Source organism: Muscardinus avellanarius, assembly GCF_963383645.1.
Source record: "Muscardinus avellanarius genome assembly, chromosome: 2".
Classification (NCBI taxonomy): domain Eukaryota; kingdom Metazoa; phylum Chordata; class Mammalia; order Rodentia; family Gliridae; genus Muscardinus; species Muscardinus avellanarius.
Window position 1 is genome coordinate 76,924,473 of NC_137787.1, and position 18,827 is coordinate 76,943,299.

General features: G+C 39.8%; 1 protein-coding gene across 4 annotated transcripts in view; it reads right to left on the bottom strand.

The window, feature by feature from the left end:
- Window positions 1-18,827, bottom strand: part of PKP4 (plakophilin 4) — a gene marked incomplete at its 5' end in the record, with an annotated part of 192,032 nt that overhangs the window by 21,680 nt on the left and 151,525 nt on the right. For all 4 annotated transcript variants that reach the window (XM_080689592.1, XM_080689590.1, XM_080689591.1 and 1 more), the window contains 2 exons: window positions 1,665-1,848; window positions 17,827-18,040. In XM_080689592.1, the coding sequence (XP_080545718.1) occupies window positions 1,665-1,848; window positions 17,827-18,040 (398 nt within the window). The remainder of the gene's footprint in view (window positions 1-1,664; window positions 1,849-17,826; window positions 18,041-18,827) is intronic.

Sequence of the window (18,827 nt, forward strand, 5' to 3'; positions counted from 1 at the left end):
TCATACTGACATATTTGGTATCAATTTGCCTTCAGAAATTATATGAAGCTAGGAAGGTGGCCCATGCTTATAATCCTAGCTACTCAGGAGGCTAAGACAGGAGAAGAAAGTTCAAGGCCCACTTAAGCAACTTAGTGAAATTCTGTCTCAAAGTAAAATAAAAAGGGCAGGAGATGTAGCTCAGTAGTAGAGTACTTGCCTAGAATGTGCAAGCTCCAGGTTTAGTCCCTAGTATCACGCATGTGAGTGTACTCAAGTTCACACACACACACACACACGCATCAAATTATAAGGATCTATTTTGTGTCCCATAAATAAGAGTTTTGGGCTAACTCTAAAGTTATGCAAATTGAGAATGTGCAAAACTTGGATTAGAAAAGGGGATTTAAAATGGCTCCTCATCTTCGTTTTCCTGGGGCAGAATGACAATGTTGCGTGTGGGGCCTCCTCTGCTCTCACCTTGTTATCACCTCGGGGGTGAGCTGTCCTCTTCCCTTTCCCCAGGACCTCTGGGACCTCACACTCCTAGCTTATCTCTACACCTCACTGCCTTTCTTTCAAGCCTCTCTGCCTGTGGCTCTCTTTAGCAGTACCTGGCTCTACTTTGGCCCCCCTCCTCCTAGCTTCCTGCCTCCTTAGTGCATCTTCCACTCCTTGGCATTAATACATCCTGTGACCCATGGCTGCCAAATGGTTGGCATCGTCACATGGAGAGCTGAGATGCACTGCCAGATCTACTCTAAAGATGAGGACAGAGGGGCTCAGAGTGGGCCTGGAAGTCACTGAGGCCAGGGGCCACTCTCCTGGTAACACACTCTGCCCCTCGGCTTCTTGTGTCACCTTCCCAGGGCACTGTTAGACTGAGAATGTATGAGAGAGAGCTGAGGAGAGTTAGTGGTAAATAGTGAGCCATACTGTATGCACTTAAAAGAGGCTTATAGCCGGGAGTGGTGGCACACTCTTGTAATCCCAGCATTCAGGAGGCTGAGACTGGAGGATCATGGTTCGGAGCCAGCCAGCCTCAGCTACTTAGCGAGGCCCTCTCCAACTCGGTGAGACCCAGTTTCAAAATAAAGAATAAAAAAAGGGCAGGGAGTATAGCTTGGAGGTCGAATGCCCCTGGGTTCCATCCCCAGACCACCCCCCCCCAAAAAAAAAGGAAAAGAAAAAAAAAGAAAAAAGCTTATAGATTTGAAGCGCTAAAGTTAATGACAAAAAAAAAAAAAAAAAAAAAGAAAAACTGGGCTTATTTTTGTTTATAAAGTTCAAAACCAATGATTGTTTAACAACTTCTATATCCTTTAAAACAGATAATAAATAAAAATTCATTTTGAATTTAAACAAAAAGGAGGGCAGCAATCAGCAATCAGAATGTGACACAGAAAAATGCTGTTAAAGTGGAAAACACTGGCATTTTGGCAGCACTCTCCGACTGAAAGGGCCTTTCTGAGTAGTCCACACAAGAGTCATTTGTCAGACAACTCCTTGAAGGCCACATATCTTGGCTCACAATGTTTTTCTCACAGAATAACAGAGTCCTGTGGCCTAAGCTATGAAACAAAACTAGAACTTGGATGTTAATAAAGTCCTTCTGTAATCAATTGACTCATGGCACACACAGTTGGATCACAGAATTAATTGGAAAGAAAAAATTAAGAATTTACCTCAGGCAACCTGTCGTGTTACGCAGAACTAGTGAAGTCTGAAATTTAATTTTATGATCATCATCAAAAGAAGAGTTATTCCACCCAGAATGTGGAACGATCACAGTGTTTGTTAAGGTAGAGAGAGCATCTCGGATGATTGTCATCTTTACGGCATCACACGAGGATAAATTCCAAAGAACTCCTGAAAAATAATTTCAAAAGTGGAATCATCCATTAGTGATCCTGTAGCTCTGGGAATGAAACAAAACTACTGGCCTGATTGATAGGGGTTCAGTTTGTCCCTAACTAATCTATGGCTCATGTTTGCAACCAGCCTGGGGATGGACCTCAGTGAGTGTTCACTGAACATATGTGAACTTCTGGCAGAATAGTGCAGGATCTTAAGGCTTACTTGCAAGCTTTGGAACCTTGGCATGTATCAGGCAAGATAAGTGTGGTTCTTGCAAAGCAAATGAGAGTTACTCTGTGGGGAGGAAGGGAGCAATCCAAGCAAGGGTTATCTGCGACTTCTGTAAAATTGCTGTTCATTGCATTGTCTTTTACATTCAATGGCAGTGTGACAAACCACTTTTAGAATTTAGGACTTGAAAGACTGACTATCTAAACTGCTTTTATTCTTTCATTTTTTTGTGGTACCAGGGGTTGAATCCAGGGACACTCCACCACTGAGGACATCCCCAGCCCTTCCTTCTTTCCTTTCTTTTCCTTTTAAATTTTGAAACACCGTCTAGCTAGTCTAGCTAAGAACTTGCAATCTTCCTATTTCAGCCTCCCCAGGACTGACTGAGATTTCAGGTATATACCACCATGCCCAGCTCAGTTTAATCATTTTTATCCCCTCTTTACGAGTTTTATTGCCATATGCTTTAAGAGTACAAGTAACTGTCATTAGTTTTTGGACAGAGGTGAAAATAATATGAAGTCATTCATTTGTAATTCATTTCAAAATTTCTAGTATAAGAGACCTTAAATGTATCATTAGAGTGTTATTTAGTTGCTAAGCATAGTAGAGGGTCTTCATTCCTAGTCAACTATGAGGTAGTTAAGTTACTGGTATGCATGTATGTTTTTGAATTGCATATATGGAAATTGGAGCAAATGAGAGATCCATCCCAATGTTATTTTCACATCTGTGCATTTTCTTGAGTAAGAGGAAGGCAGTCTTTTTGTGCAGTAAGTCTCCCAGAGTCCTATGCTCCTGACATATCTTTGGCAAGCTGCTTAGTCTCTACAGTGTTCTTAGAACTATAAACACAAAATCTCATGGCCCTGTGGAGAGGAAGGAGTTGGCAAAATCTGTTCCAGTCCACGAGGATATGTCAGGCTTGTGAAGAGGGCTGATCAGGAGTGCTGGGCCAGAGACAAGACTGGAAACTACTGCTCCAGTGAACGGTGACACAAGGAGCCAGTCAGGGGCCGTGCATTCAGCTCTCACAGGCATGCTGTGAGGGAGGGGGCGTGGGAGTTGATGGGAGCTTTGCTTTTGTGGGAGGAGGAAAGGTAGAAGCAGAGGGTTACAACAGAAGAGAGGAAAACAGTACCCTGACCATAAAGCCCTGCCCTTTCCCAGCCCGGCCCTGAGCGCTGCTCTGCACTGTGCTCATTTCTATCCTCTTTCACTTCTGGACCTCACTGACTCCATTTCCCTCGTCTCCCCCACCGCCAAGGGCTTTCTCCCATGCCACCATAACTAGTCTTCCAGGACCTCAGACTCTGTAGTGGTTTCTTTTCTTTTTGCAGAACTAGGGATTGAGCCCAGGGGCATTCTACCTCTGAGCTAACACCTCCAGTCCTGTTCTCTTATTCTTTATTTTTTTTATTATTATTTTTATTTTTGGTGGTACTGGGGTTCCTGGAAACCCTTCTACCTCCGGGCTACACTCCCAGACACTTATTTTTTATATTTTTATTTGGAAACAGGGTCTCTTAAGCCAGCGCGCCTGGCTTCGAACCTGCAGTGTCTCTGCCTCCCAAGCATGGGGATTACAAGCATGTGCAAATACACCTGTCGTCTTAGTCTTTATTTTGAAACAGGGTCTCACTAAGTTTCGGAAGGCCTCACGAAGTAGCTGAGGCTGGCCACAAACCTGCCATCTTCCTGTGTCTGCCTCTCACGTACTGGGATTACACGTGTGCACCACCAGGTCTGGCTTGGTTCTTCTTTAAAGAGGGGCAGGCATGGGATTTGAGGGAGATTTATACAGTTCAGAGGCAGAGAAAGTAAAGACCTTGCTTTACTTCTGAAAGCTTATTCTTTTCCCAGGACAGACCTCTGCTCAGCCAACTGTCTGGTGGCACACAGAGGCCCCAGGAAGGAGGCAGAGCAGTCCTCAGAGGCTTGAGAAGAGCACTTGAATCCTACAGTCAGAGCTATTTCTTGAACCTCAGTGATAATGCTAGGTAAGGTATTTTGGGGGCAATGATTGGATTCTGGAGGCTTGACAGGACTTTCTCAGGGGTAGTCATATGAGGACCTGGGCAAGAACTGGAGGCAAGGTCCTGATTCCCATCTGAGTGGGCCCAGAACAGCTCCATATTCCTCTACACTCCGTGTTGGACTTCACAATGTATTTGTTTCAAGAAAGACGTTCCTATCTGAATGAAATTTAATGACCACAGTCTCAGGGAAAAGGAATGGAGGACCAATGACCATAGAAGGGACTTGGGAGTTAAGAATGAGAAACAATTGTTGTTGGTTTGTCCTTACCAAATAACAGAAGGAAGAAAAGACAGAAGATAGAGTGAGTAGAAGCACAGCAGGGCAGGATGACAGATGCTACTGCAAATGTGGCTGTAACATTTCCTTCTAAAGAGGCCAACCATGCTCAACCCAGGGTACCAATGGGGACGACCAGGGGCCATGAGCCAGCCACGGTGGCAGCATGTGGCCCACAGGCCATCGACAGGGACAGTGCCATTTCCAACCTTCCCTGCCCACAATTTTATAACATGTGATTCGTAAGACCACTAGTGCAATTCTTTATCAAAACCTTTCAAATTCCTTACTTCACTCATGGGGGACAGCTTCGTCTTTTAATAAGTTACTTTCTACTTCACAGAATAAATTCCAATAAAGTTAACTGTATAACAAGTTTAACTGAAAGTAAAGCCCATTGTGTTAGACGCTGTAAGTATAAAGTAAGGCATAAATTACTCATTATCCATGGGAGATTGATTCCAGGTCCCCCCTGCAGACACTGAAATGCCCAGATGCTTAAGTCCCTTATATAAAATGGCGGGCTGGGATGTAGCTCAGTGGCAAAGCACTTATTCTGCATGTACAATGTCCTGGGTTTTATCCCCAGTACCAATAAAGAAAATAAAAGAAAAGAAAAGAAAAGAAAAGAAAAAAAAAGCCCTTATGTAACATTATATAAAATGGCAATGGCAAATATATTTAACATAAAAACATTTTCTCATACACTTTAAGCATCCCTGGGTTACTTATATTACTCAACACAATATAAACATATGTATAAATAATTTATGCTACATTTTAATTTTCTTTTTTTTTTGGTTGCATCATTCTTCCTCTTTTTTTGTGGTGCTGGGGATTGAACCCAGGGGCATTCTACCTCCAAGCTTCCAAGCTACACCCCAGCCATTTTTATTTTTTATTTAGAAACAGGGCTGACGTTGAACCTGTGATCCTCCTGTCTAAGTCTCCCAAGTACTGGGATTATAAGCATGTATCACCATGCCTGGCTTGCACTGTTATTTCTTTTCCTAAATTTTGATGTGAAGTTGATTGATTTTGTGGATTCAGAGTATGCAGGTGCAGAGGCCCAACTGTGTATCTCTACAAAAAAATTTAAACAACATGTCTCATAAACATCAGGTAAAACCACAACTAAGAAGAGGGGTGGTTTTTAGTATGAGGGATTCTAGGTTCAATGCTGAAATTCTCTGATCACTGGCAGAAAACATTTATTGTTTCTGCCTCCATTCCTGGCTACTTTGAAGACCTACTTCTGCAAGAGGATTATTTTCCACATTTGAAGATTCTTCTGACTTCCTGGGCTGGTATAAAATTTTGGCTTGCTTTTTCTTCTTCCCAGGCATTCAGAATGACCAATACAATTGTATGTTATTCTACAGTTTACTATTACCCATTATTATTTACTTGGGGTTGAAATACATAGCATAAATGTTCACAAACAAATATAAATAAAACTAATTCCTTTACTGTGGATATATTCTCTTAAGCATCATGTGCATTAACACATAATACTTTAGAGTCAAGATGCCCCAAATGAATTAACTTTCTTGGTTAATTATTTTATCAGTTTGAAATTTCACATGCTCAGGGAGGTCTTTAGGAAATAAATTGACGAATTTATGTTATGTGCATGTACAAATATGTAACAAGTGTCACTATTATGTATAATACACCAATAAAAATTAGAAAGAAATTTTACATGTTGACTTTCAAAGGATGATGAACATTTATGCTTTCAAATTTAATTTAAATAATGTTAGGCAAATATAATGAGGACCTGATTATCACCCATCTTTTTATATGTTGTACATATGTAGGGGATATACTAGGTATTGATGCATTAATTTTATATCCTGTCTAACTTAGCTCAGAGGTATTCTTTCCCCTTTGTGCCTTTTCTTAAAACTCAGCATTCAGAAATGTCTTTAAGGTAACTGGGAATAGGTTTAGAACACTCTTGATCTTTGACAGAATCTGTTGGCAGAGCTGTGCCTGCCTTTCACACTGAGATCACCATCTAAGCTATGGGGATAGGAGAATACTGTTGCTGCTTCGTCTCGTAGAATCAGAAGCATTATATACCAGCACAGCAGAATCCCTATCCCTCAAACTACAAGATCGAAAGGAACAGTGTTGTCAAATAAAATGCAAAATGGCTTAAAACCATGTAACTCTTCAGTAAACAAGATGATTAAATGATATTTTGGTCAACTGAATTGTCTTATTTAAGATCACAAAACCAGCCTACCACTTAAATTCGGCTTTTCTGTAATTTAAAAAACATAAAAAAGTTAGTCTGACCAGAAAAAAAAAATTTTTTTTGGTCACATACTTACCAGAAGTAAAATGCTTTGTCATCTTGTGCTATGCATTATATTGTCCTACTAACTACATGTGATACAAAGAGCTACAACATTAGGCGTGGAGTAGACTTGCCACCTCCAACATCTAACTAAATCTGAAGACCCTGGCTTTTCTTCTCTACTTTCTATACCCCGAATAAGGTTATAAAAAGCCAAAACAACTATTTCTGACCAACAAATACTGGATGAGGAAGGTTCAATTAAACTTAAAAGCCGTAGATATGGAATGATTAATTTGGCTTGTCTAATCAAAGTATAAAGCACCATTCTTAAGACCAGCTAATAATAGCTGTGTGCGCTGCATCTCACTAAAGTAGTAATAAAACAATGTTTTCTCCACTTAATCTGTCTAGGGCTTCATTTAATGGGTCAGGAAGAATCTTGCTAGGGCCATAAGTAATGAGCAGAAAATATACTGACTCCCAGATGTAGCAAGACTGATGAGAAAATGGAGAGCTGTACGATTAACTTTCTCCATCAACATGCTAAACCTCTGAGCCTGACATCCTAATGCAAAATTGTCTTCAAAAACATTCAGTGGCATTCGCCACTACCTAAGGTTCCAAAAGAAAAAGTTAAAAGTAAACTATAAATTGGCTTAGGAAGCCTGAGGTTCTATTTAACTCAAAGCAATTAGCTATTTGTTATAAGAACTAAGACTGTACATTTACAAAGTAATTTAGAAAATACTAGAAAATTTTATACATATTATTGTAGAAAACCACAGAAAGAAGTACACACAATTATGAGGAATCAATAAGCACACTGACATACTGCCAGGAAAGATGAACATTCATTTTCTCCACAATGAAGGAAAAGAACAATTACAATACCATTTCACATGAACCCTACCTGCAGAATTTTGAAAGAGCTCATGTTTAAAATTAGTGTTATAGCTGGGTGTGGCGGCGCAGGCTTGTAATCCCAGCATCCGGGAGGCTGAGACAGGAGAATTGCGCAGGTTTGAAGCCAGCCTACTTAGTAAGGCCCTTTGTAACTCAGTGAGACTCTGTTTCAGAATAAAGAATAAAAAACAGGGCTGGGGATGTGGCTTGGAGGTAGAATGCCCCTGGGTTCCATACCCAGTACCACAAAAAACCAAAACCAAAAAAAAAAAAACAAAAAACTAGCTTTATAGTTATTCTAATGGGCAACTGATAATTTTATAGTCAAAATAGAAGCTGATTTTATTGATTAATTAACATAATATTAACAAGACATTTGTAAAGCATACTTTCTCTGACAGCATAAGTATAGTTTTGTTTCTGATATAAAAACAATCTTAAAATCATTCATTTTTATATAGCATTCAACTTATGCCTTGTTTAATAATTTTCAGCAGAACATATTTTTTGATGTTTCCCAAAGAAAAGATGATGAAAAATGCCCATAAAGTAACAGTGTGTTAATTAGACATGCATTTCATTCCTGCATTTCTTCTTATGAGCCAGCCTTGTTCTGCCTCTGTTTCAGCTGTGCTATTTCAAAGGATGTCTGCGAGGTAAGCCAAACTACTCTACTCTCAGGGGAGTGAAGATTATTAGTGGAAATAACAGACAATGAGATAACTGCCTTGCCCCACTGTGTGGAGAGCCGAGTGTCCTGACAACTCGGCTGACATGACTATACTTAGGCTCTCTGGGGTTAGCCTAGGTCTGATGCTGATCCATTCCTGGCAATTTTGAATCTTTTGGTTTGTTATGCTGGTGTCATGCACACTCATCTTGTAAGCCCTCGTGAAAAACAGGAGTAGAAATACTAGATTAATAGCACAGATATGATAGCATTAGGTTTCAGACTGCATCCAAAGGTCAGGGTATGTAGGCATCTTGCAAACCCATACCCTGTTGGTAACAAGACATGAAGGTGGGCTTCTGCCTGCTCCTAGCATGTGCCTCCATTAGTGCCTAGACAATTTCTAGGTGAACACTCAGGATCCAGCAAAAATGCTTCTCCATCTCTCCCTTTTGCAGTTTCCCCTGCAGTTCTCCCCTTACATCCAGTGGAATCTTTATAAATCTCTGTGGCATTTTGTTGGGAAATGTCAAGATGGGTGAGCATATCACAATATGGTCACCCATCACTCCCTGCAAATTCTAAATCAACACACCTCAAACCTTTAGGTTGGTTACCTCTACCCAGGCACAGAAGACGCTGAGCACCTATACTTGAAAAGCCAAAATGCTCCAACTTCAAATTCAGATTATAGCTGTTCAACAGAGAAAGACTACGCAAACATTATAAAATCTGAAAAAGTTTGAAACCTCAAACACTTTGGATCCCAAGCATTTCAGACAGGGGATACTAGACCTCTACAGACCTATGCCATCCACATGTGGCTCTTGAGCACTTGAAATGTGGTTAGTCCAAATTGAGTTGTAGAAAATACACACTAGATTATAAAGACTTGGTATGTCTTGCATTAAAATCATCTCATTATTTTTATATTGACTAGAAGTTAAATAATACTTTTGAAATACTGTGTCAAATAAATTACTTAAAGTATATTTTACTTTTTTCCCTTTAATGTGACTACTAGAAAATTTAGAATGACACACGTAACTCACATTATACTTGTGTTGGGCAGTGTTGGTGGAGACACTTGTTCCTTTGATGTCAGCCTCCGAGGGAGACACGCAGACGAGGTGTCTGCTCTGAGGAGGTCTTATGACAAACCCAACACAAGGCAGTTGTGACAAGGGGTAGGAGGAACAATAGACCCAGCTTGAATATACCGTGTGCCAGGCACTCGACATGGCTCTTCATAAGCAGGAAGTACTGCCTGTCACCCAGGGAATCCAGTATTTAATAGCGGTACCTTGCCTGGAGCCACAGAGCTGGAAGGAAAGAAGGAATGATGCCTCTCTCTGGACACTTTCCAAAGCATGGGAGGTTCGGTTTGGTAGAGACTGCCAGGTTTGAGTTGCAGTGTGAAGGGCAGAGGCCAGGAGGAAGCAGGCTGGGTGTGGGGGGAGCCCTTCCAACAGCTGTGGGGGAAGACTGGGCCTGGGCCTGGCCTGCCAGGTGGGCACAGGGACTACAGACTGGGGATGGCAGTGGGGGATGGGTTGAAATGCTGGCATAGTCTCCTGGGATGGCGGATGGTGAGGCTGTGCCTGTGCCCTAGGAGAGTAGTTTGGGAGGAAGGTGATTAAGACCAGAAGGAGTGAGGAGATGAACGGAAGGCCCAAGAAGAAGGGGGATTCTTGTGTTTAGAATGTGGAGCCTGATGAAAGCTGTGGGTGGTGATAAAGATGAGCCAATAGCTTGCATAAGTGTGAAAATATGGTGCTGTTACCAGCAACGAGGAAACAAGGGGGAGAGTGGGGACAGAGCAGTGCTATCAAAAGTGTTTGCCATTTGTGGCTTTAGGCTAATTGCCAAGTTTTCCACCAGGACTGTGATGCTGCAAACAAATCATAAAACTGAAATGGAATTGAAATAATGGGAAATAAATTATTATGAGAGTGGGACAAAAGTCTTGTCTTCAATTATAGAGAAGTACCTTCCTCTGAATAAATTTTGAGGAAAATAAGTCATGTTGGTAGACAGTCATTCCTAGAGCTCCTAAGATGCCTCAGCTTGGCAGAGGTTTCTGAAACATGTCCTGTAGCCCCAGAGCTGGATGTGTAGTGATGTTCTTGATCCAAAGGCATAGGGCATGGCTTCCTTCTTCTTCACCCTGAGGCTTACCGTCTGCATTCCCCAGTCACTGGCACGGTGGGGAGTGGATGGTGCTCTTGGCCCAGCCAGCATGGTGGACCTTGCATTGCTCACCTTGGTGCTCCTTGGGATTTCTAGCACAAAGCAGAAAGGCACAGCCCTCATTCACCATGGGAGAGCTCACTCAGGCCCAGCTGCAATGATGACAGGGTGTCACCAACTCAGGCTTCAATGGCTGTGCTGACAGGGACCTCGGGTGGTCTGGAAGGATGCTTCCTAGGAGGGAGCCCTCTAGGACTGAACACAGGCCACCACTGAATGGGACATGGTGAAGTCCCCTTCTACATGCTGAATTTGAAGGGGCTCAGGCTGCTGGTGAAATTTTCCCCCAGATAAAGATATGGGTGAGAGATCTTTAATATCTTTTGAGACATAAGCACTAGCCTGTGGTTTCTGCGATTTTACAGGCACAAAGGTGGATCACAGCTCCATTAAAAAAAAAAATCTATCAATTGTTAGAGATCCATTTACAGAATCACATTTGCATTGCAACACGCTCTTTTTGATTGTAGGTAATTTTACTTCTTCATGGGTATAGAGGGGATTAAGAATACAATGCAGTTATATAGTCCTATGCTTCCTGGAAAGAAATTTCTATAGAAAATAAACAGGTTTACAATTCAGAAATGCTGACTGAGAATTGCCCATAAAGGATATATAGACTGGTTCCTTCTGTTAGGAGGAAACAGGTTACATAAGGAAAACAGGTTACATAAAAAGAAAATCAGCGAATTGTTCTGAGGGCAGAGGCTCCTACCACTGCTGTCACTCTGCAAGCTACGTCAGCCTCTGACAAAGAATTAGGCCATTCAACACCAAAGACATTTCCCTTAGAAAGTCACTGGAGTCATATATTCCACAGCTGACTTACATGTCCCAGGAATACATATTCATCTATAATGAATCTATAATGAATACATAATTCATCTATAATGCACTAAATCTTCAACCTAGTTGTCTGGTGCTGGCAGAAGCATAGAGACAAAAGATCCTCAAGTCATAAGCATCAGGCAGACTCAGAAAGTACTAAGCATTTGAGTGATGTGGTCTGGGATTTCCTGGATATCATCAGTTATGATTTTCTCTCCATGCCTCCAGTGCCTTCACGGGCTGTCTAGCCTACCAAGGGAGCACATCATCGTGGGCCATGCTCTTGCTGGGAAATTCTACTCCATCTGATGCTCCTTGTATGCAGTTCTACTGGGAAATTCTACTCCAACCAAGTCTTCCTAGTTCAAAGTTCTAGAAATAAAGTTGGTCCATTTATAATAAGCTGTTTTTGCCTTATTATCAATTTCATGTTCTGTATGACTTTTGGAATCTATTGTAGGAATCTGAAAATTTCAAAATAAAGAGTGTGGAAATATTTTACTTAGCCATAAGGATGAATAATCACTTGCTAAATTAGAAGAAGGGTGAATATAAAAGTTATATACACAAAGTCTATTATTATCAAAGAACAAAGGCTACTTTTTGTTATTTAACACATTATTAAGAAGAAATAAAATAAGATACTTTTGGGACATGTGATGCATAAAAGCAGGCCTCCAGATTCTGTGTGGTATTTTCAGTTTCTACAGTTTTAAAAGATGATGTTTTTAGGATTCTCAGTAACTAAAAACTCTTATTTCCTAGCTTAGAAACACTATTTAATAATCTTGAACAAATGAGTTCAACATATCTTCTTTAGTGACAAGATGTTCCCTCTTTCAATCCACAGTTTGTTAGCCTGTCTACAAGATACACATTTTATAACCCACTGGGGAACAATCATACTTCATGCAGCTCTCAAGTTTAAGAACAATAATGGCAAAAAGTCCCTTTAGAATAATAATTAAAAAATTGCTCTAAGCACCCACATATATCAGCAATTACTAAAAGAAAAGCTCATTAGATTTCAATATGGAATATGTTCAACACAAGTGAAGAAAACACAAGAATCATGGTATGTATTAAAGAACCATTTTAATTAACAGTGACAGCCATACTGTCTTGGGAAAATATGTTTGGCAAAAAGTATTTTTTTCCCTTGAATATAAAGATGTGGCAAAAATATAGCCCTGGGCAGTTATCACATTTAAAGCAGAGGGAAGACATCTCTCTTTAAGAGAAAAGCTAAAAGTTCTTCATTTAAGTATAGTGAAAATTGCCAAAATGAAACAAAGAGGTTGAGGATAAGAAGACTTTGGATTAATAAAAGGTATGAATTATTTAATATTAAGAATAATAGGATACCTGTGTTCAAGGGAATAGTAATTTCTACAAATTATGTAATTTTTGAATATGAAATCTCAGTGTAAAACATTTCATGATCTGAAGTTGACTGTAATTTTCACAGAAGAATTCTTACCACACCTACAAAGGCCAGGCATTGTGTAGGGTTCCAGGGTCATGGTAAGTGCATGACACTGGCAGAGTATTGAAATTTGGGAGGATAATGATTCTGTTTTTATGGGCAGCTGATAGGGACTGGTGAGTAACATGGTCATAGCACTATCCTGGTCATGTCTGAGGCAGATTTTTTTTTTTTTTTTACTGAGGTGGGCTCAGATTAGGGCAAACTTTCCTGGTTAGAAGGAGTTTGGGTAGCTGGATCTAGCATTAAACTATTCTATTCATAGGGACATTTCTAGGCAAAATGAGCTCTTAAATGTTGGTCTTCCTTGCCTTCTAACATTCTAACATCGTAACAATTATCTTGCTTTCTGGGCCACCCTGCTTCTCAGCCTCATTCCCATGAAGTAAGTTCCCTGTCCCTGTGGGTTTATTTTTTTATTTTTTAGTAGAGCTGGGGATTGAATCCAGGATAGTCTACATCTGAGCTATACCCTCAGTCCTATTTTTTATTTCTTATTTTGTAACAAGGTCTCACTAGGTTGCAGAAGGCCTAAGTGGCTGAGCCTGGCTCTGAACCTGTGATCCTTCTACCTCAGCTTCCTAAATACTGGGATTATAAGCATAGGCCACCTTGCCTGGCTTCCTGTGGGTTTAAACACATAATGGGCGCTTGTGAAGAAGTGGTGCAGAGGATTCATGCACTGGGTGACTGAAGGACAAAGTGAGTTTTGAGGTCTTCCTCAACCCTGTGATTCTGTAATTTAAAGTCAGCTTATGAATATTTGACTTGAGGAAGTATTATAAAAGAAGGGTTCAAAAATCTTTTGATTATTTTCATGCTTAAAAACCTATCATGGATATGTTTTCTTATTCATAAAACATTAATAAATATTAGTTAAGGATGGTACCAGTATATTTGAAGACTGAGAAATGTAAATAATTTTATTGTCTCCATAAACAAAGTCTTGGACCATAAATATATGTTCATATAATTACAAAATTTATGTGCCAGACTTATGTTGTGGTTTAGTAGCTTAATAGTAGCTAGATAATGTCTACAGAGAGATCAAACCCAGGTCTCTGGTTTAACTCCTTTATATGTGGCAGCTGAGAGATGAGTTTACATACGGACCACTCCTATCCAACTCTTTCTTTTTTTTGAGGGGGGGGGCGTCTGGGGATGGAACCCAAAGGCATTTGGCCTCCGAGCTATACCGCCTGCTCTGTTTTTATTCTTTATTCTGAAACAGGGTTTCACTAAGTTGCAGAGGACCTCACTAAGTAGTTGAGGCTGTCTGCGAACCACGATCCTCTGGTCTCAGCCTCCCAAATACTGGGATTACAAGGGTGTGCCACCATGCCTGGCTCCAGGGTTTTATAAAGAATATCTCATGTGCAATTGGTCCACTTATAGCATAAGTTATAAGGCGATTCATTTGTTTACTCTGTAGGTATGGTCAAAATTGCTTCTTTTAAAAGTTTTAAAAGCTATTGGCAGATATGCTCATAAAAGAAATATAAGTAGTTATTCAAAGTTTTACCTTGGAAATGAAACAATTTCTTGGAGAAATAGTTATTTTTTAAATTAGAAACACTCATATATATTTTCTTTAAGGCCAGGATCCATGTCTTAAAACATCTTGTAGTGTACCCACATTGAAGTAACAAAATATGGAGAAAAGCAACTGAATTAGCACTCAAGTCCAGAGTGTGCCCAGGTATACTTGATCTTAGCCCAAAGGCCAAGAAGCAATGCCCAGGTAGATCAAAACATGTGAACCCTTTGTAGTACAGCCTAATTCTCCTCCAAATCATTTTGATTTTATTTAAAAATGGGGGAGGGTGGGAATCACCAATCTCTCATGTGTTTTTCTTCCTGTTTATTACTAAGTCTTATAAATTCTTGGAGCTCAGCTCAGGAAAAGAGATTTAACAGTTTCTCCCAAGGAAAATACACAGAAACAAAAATCCAGAAATCCTATTTCTCTTTTGAGAAATTATGACAGAAGAAAAGAAAAAAGCTGCATATTAAAAATGTAAGGACCAATCCATGAACTATCTCACTAATTAATGAGAAAAGAGCTAAAGATGAGTAGAAGCTGTGCTCGTAATGTCAGGTTGCCCTGGCACACAGCTGATCTTCCTGGGGACTCCACACACATCATTCTGCAGCCTTATGGCCATACAGGTTGGTACTGTGTGAAGGTACTGGGCTTCACACAGTAATTTCAAATTGATAGAAAAAGATCAAGCAAGGAAAGAAAGCACTCATAGATTGCAAATAATATTGTTCCCTAGCAAGCAGCATCAAGGGAATTTCTTGGCATAATTGCAGTGACTGTGTTGACTCCCAGGATAGATATAACTGTATTTTTCTGTTATTTTTTAAATTTTGTTTGGCTCGTTTTAATTTTCATTACACACACACACACACACACACACACACACACACACACACACGTATATAAATAATTTATTTTTTGGCGTGAGAGAGGCCAAGCTTACGTAAAAGCAAACAGTCCATTCCAAGGTTTAAAATTACAGGAAAAGCACATTTTACTTTTAGTGTGTAAATTTCATGCCTTATGTGGAATAAAAAGAAATATTAATGTTGTATTTTGAACATTTACATCTTATGAAAAAATTGATTTCCCTTAGATATTAGATGCATGATGGTGTGCCACATTTTCGTGTTAAATGAATTATATTTGACAACACTTAAAATTTTGATTTCACAAGTTGATGCCAGCAGGGAATAGGATTAATTTCTAATAAATGTTGATACACATTTTGGAATTTAATATCTCAAGCATGAAAAATGGCATAGCAAATATGAAGCAAATACCCAGGTATCCACCACCATCTACTCTCTGCCAAATATGACCATCTTGTCTTACTTATATGAGACTGCCCTAAAGAGAGCAGGGGTACATTCTCCATCCCATTTTCTCCATTCCCCTATCATGGAGGTAGCTGCTTTCTCGAATAAGTTTTTATCATTCCAATTAGAAATTTTAACTTTTGCATTTGCATATATAAAAAATAATTCATAAGCTCAGTCTACATATTTAAGAACTTCATACAGACAGTATCATGCTACAGCTATCATTCTGTAATGCTCCTCGGGCTCTGTGTTGCTATATATAGCTCTAATGTGCTGATTTTACTATTGTATGTGGTTTCCCCGTGTGAGGTACTGCAATTTAATTAACTACTCTGCCAATGAATATCTATTTCCCAAGTTGTCTATTATAAGCAATGCTGTCATTAATTTGTCCTTCTGCAGAATAGTTCCTCCATCTCACCCTCAAGTACATTTGTTTGTTTGTTTTTGGTGGTACTGGGGTTCCTGGAAACCCTTCTACCTCCGGGCTACACTCCCAGACCTATTTTATATTTTTATTTGGAAAGAGAGTCTCTTAAGCCAGCAAGGCTGGCTTTGAACCTGTGGGATCCTCCTTGTCTCCGCCTCCCAAGTGCAGGGATTACAAGCGTGCACCACCACGCCCGGCTCCCTCAAGAATGCATGTATTGGTACTACAATATCCAGTCTCCCAAGACAAAGCATTGCTCTCTCTTCCCTGTGTCTCCCTCCTTGCATCTGTCCATCACATCCAGACCAGAAATATTTCCCTAATTGGTCTCTCTTTTCACTGGCCCTTCCTTATAATACTTTGAGCCAGTATCACAAGACTGGTGATTTTCTCCCAGGCTTCCCCAGCCAGGGACTCATCCTCTTCAGATCAATCCTCTGCTGCCTGCTGGCAAAATGCATTTAAAAGCCCAACTGGCCATGCCACACCCTAGTGTCCTTATCGTGTGTGTGGCACAATTAAGTGCCTCCCAGAAGTTCCTTAAGCTAGGCCTGCATCTCTTACCAGTCTTGATCACCCCTCCTGTGGGCAGGGAGAGACAATCCCTTGTTGATTCTGAGTCTCTGCTTGAGACTGAAAACAGATCTAACCCCCCATCCCATCAGCTAAAAAAAATCTAAAACTGCTAGTGCCTCCTCTTCCTTTAGATCGACTTAGGTTTCATTTTATCCAGAGACCTTTCCTACCCATACACCGTGCACCCAGCACCTCCTCTATGGAGCCACAGCTCTTGCCACACCTCTCTCTGACACAGAACCACCTGGGTTCCTGCCCAGGCTGAGTGCTGCCTGAGGATGGAACTGGGCATTGCTCATCTTTATATCTCTGGGGCCTAGCGAAGTGACGGGGCTGTAACAGGGCACTCAAGCACTGGCTGAACTGAAGTGGAAGGCGGCCAAACCATTAAGTAGTACAATAAAGGAAAGTCAGCCTATTTAAAACAAATAGAATTATCACAGAATATGTAACAAAAATTGATGTATTCAGGCCTCTATGAATAAGACATCTGTTGGCTGATACTTACACATTAATAAATAACTGATACCAAGAGAAATGACCATTAGCACTGCAAATGCCTTCTGAATCATTAGATTAAATTATGTACAAGCTGGGTGTATTGGCACATATCTGTAATCTCAGGACGTGGAAGGTTAAGACAAGAGGATTATATATTCAAGGACAGTCTCAGCAATTTAGCAAGGCCTTTAGCAACTTAGTGAGATCCTATTTCAAGATAAAAAATAAAAAAGGGCTGAAGGTGCGGCTCAGTGGTAGAATGCCTGTGTTCAATATCTACTACTAATATATACACAAACACAAAATTATATACAGCCTTCTTCACAATTATATATATAAATATATAATTATATTGATATAATTTCATAGGAAGTTAACAACTCCAGAACATTTCAGAAGGTTACTTTTTTAAAGAACTTATCTTTTACCCCCCATCCCACTACTAAGTAGGATAATATCTAAAATGCTCTTTTCTTGGGTTCATGGCTGCTATAATTTACTTTAATTATATATATGTTATCATGTATTACCCGGAGCCTCCAACTCCCTGACAGTGCCACTATACAAAGGTATAGTCCAGATTGTTTTCAACATTTCTTCTAGGACAAAATCAATTTTACACCTACCTGTAACAAGTTCCCTGACTTCTGCATCAATAGATTTTCTCAACAGTCGCAACAAAGCAGGAATCCCACCAACATTTTTCATTGCTATTTTATTTTCATCTGTAGACTTGCCAAAAACAAGGTTTCGGAGAGCACCACAAGCATTCTTCTGAACTTCCAAAACTCTGTGGTCCAAAAGGTCAACCAGATGCTTGATTCCACCTAGCCTATACACCTATAATGAAAAATATTAGGTTCCAGGCCTAAGTGACAGAGATTAATTAGCAATCAAATAAAAGTTTATTGGGGGAAGAGCACAGGAAGTTAACTCCAGATCATTACTTTTAATTCTAAACAACACATCTTTTGTAAATTCTAAAGATATTGTTTAAGATACTCTTTTCTTGGGTTCATGGCTTTAAAGAGATGGGAGACCTAGGCAAATTTATGTGCAGAGGTAGACAACACAGCCCTTTGCCAGCCCTGTGCACACACTGGGAATGACACTTTCACTCCAAAAGCACAATGAAGAAATATGCAAACACAACAAAGACTCATGCAAGGTCAGAGACAATATGGGAAGAAATTTTTGATTGATGTAATTTAGTTTCTAGAATAGGTTATTTAGGCCACTGTCCCTACATTTTCTTCCACTTGTCAATTCATTAGTATATCATTTGAATGTTTTTGGAATTTAATCACTACATCCACCTTTCTATACCTACTATGTTGTTTTCCCTGTTAAACTGATGAAAAATTTACTTCTATATGACATTGCAGGTGAGTGAGCAGCTTAAAATATCAATGTTACAGAATACTAACCAATGAATAATTCCTTGTAGTTCTACAAACACTAAAAAACTTTAAAAATCTGAAAAAATATTCATCTATATTCAGGATTAGTAAAGATTTTAAGCCCTTTGTAACTTAATATTAGTTGCCACCAAATCTTGAGAAACACATGAATTCACTAGTTCAATGACTACTATACTTTTTGTTTTTTTGAAAATATTTCTAAAATG